The sequence below is a fragment of the Python bivittatus genome, unplaced genomic scaffold, assembly GCF_059951505.1.
Source record: "Python bivittatus isolate LINGU-HERP-01145 unplaced genomic scaffold, Pbiv_v1 ctg000360_np1212, whole genome shotgun sequence".
Taxonomy (NCBI): domain Eukaryota; kingdom Metazoa; phylum Chordata; class Lepidosauria; order Squamata; family Pythonidae; genus Python; species Python bivittatus.
The window spans coordinates 410174-420735 of NW_028277069.1; the positions used below are offsets into that span (position 1 = coordinate 410174).

Genomic DNA, 10562 nt, shown 5'->3' on the forward strand with positions numbered 1-10562 from the left:
AACCAAATCAAAACAATGTTATTATGGTCGTTGGCCACTTTTAATAAAGGATGAGACAGAAGGAAGAATGCATTTCATTTCATTTCATTTCATTAAAATTTCAATCCTTTGAGTAGATATATCAAATCTCCTAACAGTAACTAAGAAAGCTAGATTTTCAAAACTTTATTAGTTTGGTGTGTTGGAAAGGGAGAAAGGGTTACAATAAAGAAAATTGGAATTGGTTGAAGATCCAGAAGCATGAGCAATTATTTTGGAATGGGCAACCATAATAAATCTTAATTATCATAATCCTCCATAAAACTTCCTTTGACAGAAATAACAACTTCTATATGTTTCCTATAGATAGCAAACAGCTTTTCTATTCTTTTTCATCAGCAATTTCTAAGACAGAGTAAGATGACATGATGTACTAATTCCTCTTTATGAGTTGTTCCCTGTGGTTGAGCTCAGGCCTGAAAACAATGATGAAGCATTTTGGCAAAAAGATGCATCCCACTAATGCAGCACTGGAGGACAGGATGGAGAAGACCTCCACGGCTACCATGGCTTTTCCTCTCGTGCTCAGATAGGCTGGAAAAAAGGAGACCCACACACTGCAGAAGGCCAACATGCTGAAGGTGATGAACTTGGCTTCATTAAAGCTGTCAGGTAATTTACGAGCAAGAAAAGCCAGAATAAAGCTGGTGATGGCCAAGATACCCATGTAGCCCAAGACGTAGTAGAAGAAGGAGGCTGACCCCTCATTGCATTGCAAAATCATTTCTTTGGCTTCTGAGTGCATGTCTAACTCAGGGAATGGGGGAGCTGTTGACAACCAAAGAGCACAAATACATACTTGGATGAGAGAGCAGGAAAGGACTGTAGAAAAGGCCAATCTTTTCCCCACCCATTTCCTCATCTGAGATCCTGGTTTCGTGGCCATGAAAGCCACCACCACAGTGATGGTTTTGGCCAGGACAGTAGAGATAGCCACTGAGAAGGTAATGCCAAAAGTGGATTGTCGAAGAAGGCAGGTCACTTTGCCAGGTTGGCTGAGGAAGAAGAAAGTGGAGAGAAAACAGAGCAGAAGAGAGACAAGGAGGGTGTAGGTGAGGGCCCGGTTGTTGGCTTTAACAATGGGAGTATCCCTGTGCTTAATAAAAGTTCCAAGAACCCAAGATGTCAAGAAGAAGAAACAAAGATCAGTTGAGGTCAAACCAATTCCCAATGTTTCTTCGAAAGTTAGAAAAACCACCGGTTTCAGAATACATCCTTTCTTTTCTTTATTTGGATAATGGTCTTCTGAACATTCAAAACAGTCATCCATATCTGGAAGAAAAGTTAAAGAATTTGTCATCTATGCATTCCATAGTTTTGAAAATAATGTTGTGAGTCGGTGCCAGCTGCTATTCATTTTGAGTTCTTTCTATTGGTTACCACTATGATCGTGTTGATATGAAAATGTAGTTCTTCCTCAATGGTATCATTTAGGATTGACATAAAAGAAAGCAAAATGGGAAGGACAATATTTGAAGGAAATGGAGTACTTTCTAAATTTTCCAAATTTATTACAATATGAACAATTACAATATAAACAATTTTTCCAAAAGATGGAGAAGGAAACTGTAATGATTAATATAAGACTTTAGTGACGGAAGCAGAAGTACTGACTCTGAGATGAAAACCAATATAATTCATATAAACTCATTTAGGTTTCCTCCTTCCTAAAGAGTGAGTTAACTAAGGACAGGTCAATCTTCGTATTTGGAAAAAAAAAGTGTGATCGAACAAGCAAAAAAAATCACCTAATTTTATGATTCTTTTGTGTTCTATGTGGAGAACATTAGTCACTGCTCCAAACACCCACCTTTGGTCCCTTTGAAGGTGGAAGATGTGATCCATTCACCAATCTTCCTTTTTCTGCTGAAGCTTCTTTGCTTTTACTTTATTTCAGGGTTTTGTGCAAAATAAGGCCCAGAAAATGGCAGATTTAGTGGAAAAAATGTTTGTTTTCACTCACATCTAAACTGACCTGAGCCAATCAGAAGGTTGTTTCTTGAGCTTTACACTACCAATAAGAACTCTCCTTGTTTATTTGAAATTTTACTAGAAATTTAATTTTTACTTCATTATCCTCATTTCTATGCTGTCTTTAAAAGAGGAAATTTATGGACCTTAAACCATCTGTTAATCTTGGTTAATCTTTTTTAATCAAAAAGAAAAAGAATAAAAGATAAAGAGGTTTTTGAGGTCAGTCAATGCCCATAGAAACAAATGATACGTTCATGCTTTTTTTTTTTTGGTAAAAGAAGTACTTTAACTAGAAGTTTAACTTTCACTTGATTCTCCTTATTTCTATGCCATCCTTGAAAGAGGAAATTACTCACCCTCATATCATACTTTAATCTGGACCAAGAAGGAAAAGAAAGATAAAGAAGTTTTTGAGGTGAGTCGATGTTCATAGATTCAACTGATATGTTCATGTAGTTTTTTTGGGGGGAGGTTAGAAGAAAATAGTTTTATCTTGTCTTTTTCCGGCCCCTTTTTATTTAATCCCCAGACTATTCTATAAATTGTAATTGGCTGGTAATCTCCCTTTCAAGCATTTATTAGGTCAGACATTGCTTAGCTGGGCTTACATTGAGTATGTTGTCATCACAAGTGATGAGGCCCGGCACATAGTTCAGGAATCACTAACACAGTTCTTGATCTTAATCATAGTACATGAACATTCCTAGATCCACCTAGCACCCAAAGTTTATTAAAACAACGGATGACCTTTGGCTTTCTCAATTATTGCTCTTGTTGCATGAACACCGAAATCCCTAATGATAAGAACACTAATGCAAAAGAGATTGCAGGTGTGAACATCACCAACTTATACTACTATTACCTGGTCTAATTGACTGTAATAAAGTAATTGATTGATTGGTACTACTATTACCACTATTACTACCACTACTACTTTAAATTAAGATTTCTCTGGTGAAATAAGATTTAATACATTTAGATCTATCTGTCTGTCTGTCTGTCTTTATCTGTCCAACCTGCAGAGGGGAACTGTAACTGTAGGATTCCCATGCACAGATTTGGCAATCAAGTGTAAATATTCCCCATTAAGAATTGATAAAAGTAGTAACTACGGATAGACATGTTCAGGTTATTATATTTCTTTGAAGCCTTATAGTGAATGGTTAATTAATAAAAAATTAATGGTGAAATGAAAAAAAAATGGAGAAACTGATAACCTACTAATTTGATTGGAAATCTTCCCGTCTGGGCATGGAATACAGTCATAGCAGCAGAATGGTCTGTCTTCAGCCCCTTTTTTCCAGTACCCAGGAGAACAGTTGCCATTACAAAGTGAAACAGGAAGAACCTAAAGACATAGACATACGTATGAAAGAATCTGGATTAGACAACAGAAATTGTCTAAACTGGATTGGATGAATGACCATCAACATTATTAATATTTGGTTTTGTTGTACAAAGACCTGAAATCAGAGGGTCAAGAACACCAAGCAGAGTGCAAGTGTGAACAATAACAACTACCACTAATAAAAATTAAGAGTCACAAGGTGAAATAAAACATAGTGATCTCTCTCTCTCTCTCTCTCTCTCTCTCATCTATCTATCTATCTATCTATCTATCTATCTATCTATCTATCTATCTATCTATCTATCTGTCTGTCTGTCTGTCTGTCTGTCTGTCTGTCTGTCTGTCTGTCTGTCTATCTATCTATCTATCTATCTATCTATCTATCTATCTATCTATCTATCTATCTATCATATATCATTTACCTAATCTGGATTCAATGTATGCAATATTGAAATAAGGTATACTTATTGTACTATACAATACAATGCAATAGTATTGATAATACTATTATGGGCAGCATTTTTACAGAATATGGTTTTTCTCTCAACCATAAGAGAAATTCTGGGTTTAATTATGTTTGAAAAAGATGATACAGGGACATATTTTGTTTCTGAAAGTAATAAAACTTCATGAGATTGTTTTAGAGAGTGAATTTCGTCCTTGGTGCATAAAGCATCGTTTCATACCTGGTTAAAACCAGGGTGCCAAAGGATTGTCTTCTCCTCAATGATGAGTTCTTTTCCTTTTGGAGCACTGGGATCTAACTGTCCAATTTTAATTCTCTGAACGGATCTGTTTGGAAAAGAGATCATGTTGAGGATGTCAAAGCCACCTGGACCGTCTCTTTGATCTTTAAAGAAGACTCTTTCTCCAGCTGAGTTGTTAAAAGAAATCCTTTGAAGAAACGTGTGGAGCTACTTGAAGAAGGATAAGAAGGAGGGAATCAAAAAGAAAACAATTAATCAGGGATCAGAGGATTAGTTTCCCTTCTGTTTACTCCTACTTCCTGGGAAACCAAGGGACATTTCCTAGCTTGACATACCAAGGAGGAAAATGTCAACCAAAAAAGAGCTATCAATACTTGAGATATGCAACTCACTTTTACTTTATTAATTATATATTACAAGTACTTTAAAGGACCAAGCTCAGCGATTCTCCTGGTAGTTCAGCATAAGTCTAAAAAGGAGCATTGTTTCATGAAAATAATACACCTAATCTAGCAAAGAATAACTGACATAAACCCGACATTCCCAATCTAACAACACTGTCTTGACTAAATTGGCAACTCCTAATAAGGAAGGTGAAATGCCCACATTTCAGAAAAGCATATTAGGCACAAAGCAAAGAAAGACTGCCTTTAGACACATCGCCATTGAATGCTTCTTGTGACCTGGCTGGATGAATTTACAAGACATGCCAATTCTAGGTGGAGATCAACTGGTTCTTTATGGAACCTTGGAGGATATATAAATCCCACTGGCTAGACTGAAATTTGTGAAGGCATCATTTATTTTCATTCTCTTGTATTCTATAACATAGAATGACCACATACACTACTGACTTTCTGGCCTCAGGATCTATACTGAGATGTGGCCACAGCCCAGGTCAAACAAACCCCATTAGGATGTTGATGAAAATGACCATTCACTGAAACAAAACGTAGGTATGGCATGGAAACATTACCTCCCAAGGCTGCAGCTCTGGACATTCAAACCTTTGAATTTCTCTCTGTTTGGATCTTGATCTCACTGTCTCCTGCAAAGACTGTGCCACCGCATAAACAGCATTGTAAATGTTGTAGCTTTGGCCTGTCATCTGCAACTGAAAGAGAGGCTCAGGCAGATTCTCCAAATTCTCTTCTCCACTACAAGTTTCACTGGTCATTGAGGGTGGTTCTGCATTTGAAAATGAACAGTCAAACAATTGTTCCCAAAAGTCTTGAATAAATCCGTCTTTGTGGGTTGAAGGTTTGATGCCTTGCACAAATTCTTTGAAGCCTTGAACTTCTCTTGAATGAACTGAAAAGGAAAGAGCCCCATTGAACATCTGGAGATCCCAACCCCTTTGAAATCCTGCCAGTATAAAATCAATCGGGCTCATCAGGATCCAAACCTTTCTAAATGATGCACTCTCTTTATTTTCAGGATCACGTAGAATCATGACCATTCTGAGCCACAGAATTGTGAATGATTCTCCATAGACAAGATAAGCATTTGCTTTTGGATTCATCAAATTTTTATAAATAATTGCCATTTCATCAAGGAATTCTGAGAGGTCATGCAATTGAGCTCGTTCTGGAATGTTTTGTGTGAAAGCTAAACAGATGCCATTCTGGAAAAGCAACGGCTGCAGTTTCTGCAAAAAATGTTCTCCCTTATTATTATTATCAAAAGCAAAGACTCCAATCCACGTCCATCCAAAACGGAGAAGAAGTTGGATAACTCCCGTGTACTGATGGTCCTCCAGTGGGACCATGCAGTAAAGTTTAGAGAACTTTATAGTCTGAAACTCTTCTTGGGAAAGAGAGCCATAGCTCAACTAAACTAGGGGGAAAAAAAATTGTCATTATTCATGAGAATCAAGGGAAAAATTATGGAAAAATGACTGCTGGATTGAAACTAAATAACAATGTCCCTACACTGAATATTTCTCAATCTGTAGGTACATTATGGCAGTTCTGATGAACAATAAATGTAACTAAACCCCAAAGTAAAATATTTTCACACCTTTGGAATATCACTGGATTCCAAACCAAAATTAGCTTTCTAATATAGAGTTCCAGAATGTTCTTTGCCACGAACACTTGTAAACCTGCTGAGTATCTGAGCATGGGAACTCTTCCCAGGCTAAGGAAAGAATTCTTCAGAGGTAGACCTATTGGATTACCTTCTGCCCTTCTCTGTGGCAGATAGAATAAAATATCTATCCATGAAATCTATCTCCATGTGATTTTGGAGAAATAGAAACACTCAATTTATTGCCATCCTCCTTTATTTTAATTATAGAGATCCCCAAATGGACCATATAGCACCAATCCTCCAATAATTCCCAGGCAAAACAATTAAGGTTTATACTAAAGTATTATGATCAGACACTAACCAAGACATAGCAAGGAGGCTTGCCACCTATTGCCAGATGGTGGTAAAAAGCCAATCGCAGCTTGCCTTTTGAAATAAGTTTAATCTTGTTCTGTAATTTATGTGTTACATGTTAATTTTCTGATCTATGATCATAATAAAATATTTTGATTTTTTAAATTTTATTATCTTGAGGCAACTATTTGCATTCTGGGAACAAATGGCAGAAGGGAGAGCAGATTGTATATAATTAAAGTCCTGCCGAAAGGCAAAAAACTAATCCCAATATTAATGACAAAAGAGTTCAAAGTTTCTCTCACACCCACACTCCCCACCAAAATTACCTGTGGGATTTTGTAGACATTTATGGTGTCTGCCATATAGGATGAAGTATCAGAGACAAGTGCTCCAATGATGGCCATGAGATTTTTCTGGCTGTCACATTTGTAGTTGGGGACAAATTTCTTGGATTTGAAGAGCAGGTCCAGAGTGGTGCGATAGGTCATCCTTGGATTGTAGTAACTGTCATAGATGTGGAACCCAAGAGTGATGTTAGGCAAGATCTGGGAGTCCTCATTGATCTCCTTCACAGCAAAGGCCAAGGCAAGGACGTGCTGGTAGAATTTTAAGATTATACTGCAAATAAATTAAGCACAGCCTTTCAAAATATAATTTTGCATATTTTTCCAGTGTGGTCATTGTTTGTAACTGACTAAATAAAAAAATGTGTCTGTTTGGAGTATTAAATATTTTCGTAATCAGTCCAAATATTCTTTGCGCACAGTATTTTGCTTAACATTTTTCTAGAATGCTACTAATCACAGGGCTTATTGTGGTCATTTCTAAAGTTTTAACTGTAGTGTTGAGTTGAAACTAGACTGGGATGGCAACAAGTGTTATGTTTGTTCTTTTTCTATGTTGATTTAGATTTCTAGGAACTTTATTGAATTAGAAAGAATTACAGATTTAGGGTGAGATTCTCTCTCGCCCCACACATTTTTCTTTTCTTAATCTTTTGATTTCTAAAGGAAGATCTCAAGAGTAGTCATCAATCTAAGCTCCCTTAGAGTCAACAGCTGTGATTTGTGTCCAGTGTCAGCTGCTAGAGATAGAAACATGAAAGTACCTTTACACCACCACAATCATTCCCTATCCATTTAGTCAAAATAGAGTGCTAATACATTTAGCTTGATTCTCATATTTATTTATGTTCTGTGAAAAGTGGCAGTGCAGACTTTGAGCATTCTTCTATTGAGGATCTTAATCTCACCAAATGTGCTTTCTTAAGAGAAAGCCCTTAGTAAAACATAAAAAAAATTCTCTCTTCTGTCATCATCAGAAAACTTTCAAAACACACAAAATTCTTACCGTTTCATATAAAACTCTAAGTTTTCTATGAAAACAGCTATTAGTCATCTTAGCAAGGTCAGATAATTCAAAGGAAAATCCTTACTTTGGTGAATCATAAAGGTTTAGAAAAGGATGTTGATTAAATGGAATTATTAAAAACTGGTAAACCATCTGAGAAACCATTTCACCAATGACAAGGTCACCAGGCTGGTACCACTCATGTGGAATAGGGAAGGCATCACTTGCAGGACAGCTCAGAGTAACTATTTTGTCTACCAGAAACACCAGGAGGATCAACATCGTGACTCTCTGCTTATGGAGAAAAGGTCTGGGTCTATCATTCAAAGAAAGGTTCTGGCTTATGAGACAGGAGGGAGAGAACTTGTGGAAATGAACCTCACAGAGTCAGCATTCCCCCTTCCTGCCTCTCTGTAGCTCTAGAAATATTTATATAGATTGCTTTTGACTTCCTATTCCCTTCTGCATAGATCTTTTGCTGTTTTGGCCTACTAGAATAATAGAGTGATTTCAGTCATTCATCAGGGACATCATTATCTTTGAACCATTAGAAACCTGGCCATTTTTCTTCATGTAGGTTATCAACATCTTTCTCAGTTTTGCTGAGAGAATAAGTGACTTATGCTTAACTGCTTTTGAAAATATCTGGAAAAATAGAATTGGGAAGGTTGAGATGACAAAATCGCCCAAATTCTAGAAATCAGGACCAATGTCTGGTTTTGTCAATGGGTTGGAAAACTCTATTTCTCTGTAAAATGACTCTGGAAATGTTGAAACATCCACTGTCTGGTATAGATTAGCATCTCTTGGTTTGAGAATCCTTTAGGAACTAGTTAAAAGAGAAAGTTGAATTAAAAAATCATTGACCCCCCAAAGGGAAAAAGAAGAAACCCTTGTTAAGGGCACAAGAGGAGACAGGGATATTTGAAAAAGCAAAGTAAAATATGTTTTATGTTTTTCTGGTATGTGGTTTTTATAATAAGAAAAAGGGGAGAAATTTCCCCCCCATTAACTCATATTTGTTTTGTTCCAGGACATATAAGTTATTAAAACAAAAACAAAAAAAATCTATCTATCTATCTATCTATCTATCTATCTATCTATCTATCTATCTATCTATCTATCTATTAGGGTTCCATGGGCATTAGGTTTCCATGGGCATCAGTTAAGGAAGTTCCAGAGATCCTCCAGTGATTGGGAAAACAGGCAGGTTTTCTTGACTGGTCCATTGAAATGAATTTCAATGAATACCTTCTGCCTTTGAGGAACAACCTTCAACACTAAAGGAAGAAGAAGTCAAGAATTATGTCACAGATTAGCACTTGTAAAGCAGCCACGAAGGCATCGGAAAAGATATTCAAATGCATTGATTTGTCTATATGTACAAAGATCAGAATCAGGCAAGCCATGGTATTCCCTGTGACTTTCACTCTATAGAAACAAAAGTTGGATTTTAATGAAGCAGGAGAGGAAGAGTATTGATGCCTTTGAAGTTCAGTGTTGGAGAAGACTTCTGAGAATATCGTGGATAGTAAAGGAAACAAACTGATGGATCATCGAACAAATCAACTCAGAATTCTTACTGAAAGCACAAATGACCATGCTCAAATTAACTACTTTCTCCATATTATGTGAAAACTCAACTCTCTGAAAAAGGCCCTAATGCTGGGAAAGGCGGAAGGACAGAGAAAAACAGGACATTGAACAGCAAGATGGGTGGAGTCAGTTATGGTGGCAATGAATACACCATTGGTTATTAAAACAGGTTAGCAATACATCATCATGGAGAACATCTACCTATGTGGTCACTGGGTTGAAAATGTCTTAATGGCACGTAATCTATCAATGATACAATCAATCAATCAATCAATGAAATGACCTAAATATTAAGAATGGACCACAAAAGGAAGTTCTGGTGACATAGCCTACATTCAGCAGTTGGAATTATAACTTAGGAAAAATCTCTTGTTCCTTTCATGCTTGATCACAAAATCACAAAAGTATCAATCCAAGATGTACACAACTTCCTGAACATCAGTTTTGAGCATTTGTAAGTGTTAATTGAGCCTAAATCCAGGTCTAGAGAAACAAACATGATCCACACTGGTTTAGCCCTTCAGAGTACTTATTGTGATTAGAAGGTAGAGCAGGCAGTCACAAAAGCACACTTGCCTTTTCTAACACACGATGGCCTGCTCTGAGGTTTTTTTTTGCTATGGAGATCTTAAAAATCTTTGCAGACCCACCATCTCATCCTCTTATGCATTCACAGTTCCTGATCCAGAACACACCTGCATAAAGGATCAATCCCCACCTGAACCCCCTCCATGTGCCAAATATTCTGTACCAGATGAATTTACTTCTGGATTCAGAAGGCAGCCAAATGTGAGAAGCATTCATGATTTCTACAATATTTCAATTATGTAGATTTCCATTTATGGATGGAAAACGTCCACGACTCTATGTCATGAAGACCACAGATAAGAAATCAGGCCTATACAATATGCCTGCATTCTTTTGCTTCCTAAAGAAGCAATACATTTAGATAAGTTGGATGGAGAGCTCATGACCAGTCCATGATCACTCAGAGGTCTCTTTTCCTTGCAGCTCCCAAGGGGTGGGGACTTTCAAAAAGTGTTCTTTCTCTCCAGGAATTTCTTGGCTGGGCAGATTCTATTTGAAGCAAGCAATCTCAAAGAGACATTGACATTTTCACTTTAATGCAGCAGGAAAGAAAACATGATTAAAATCAATAC

General features: G+C 36.9%; 1 protein-coding gene across 1 annotated transcript; it reads right to left on the reverse strand.

Moving 5' to 3' along the window:
• Positions 1-412: 412 nt before the first annotated feature.
• LOC148215379 (vomeronasal type-2 receptor 26-like) lies at positions 413-8088 on the reverse strand. Its single transcript, XM_088143648.1, has 6 exons — positions 8003-8088; positions 6783-7074; positions 5076-5176; positions 4048-4153; positions 3235-3361; positions 413-1311 (listed from the first exon to the last, which is right to left on the reverse strand). The coding sequence occupies exons 1-6, from the start codon at positions 8086-8088 to the stop codon at positions 413-415; spliced, it is 1611 nt and encodes a 536-aa protein (XP_087999774.1).
• Between the last annotated feature and the right edge of the window lie 2474 nt (positions 8089-10562).

Coding starts and splice junctions, on each gene's coding strand:
- LOC148215379 (XM_088143648.1), bottom strand. CDS start 8,088: ATGTTGATCCTCCTGGTGTTTCTGGTAGACAAAATAGTTACTCTGAGC. Junction 3,362..4,047: donor GGCACCCTGGTTTTAACCAG/GTATGAAACGAT, acceptor CTATGTCTTTAG/GTTCTTCCTGTTTCACTTTG. Junction 1,312..3,234: donor GAAGATTTCCAATCAAATTA/GTAGGTTATCAG, acceptor CTTTTCTTCCAG/ATATGGATGACTGTTTTGAA.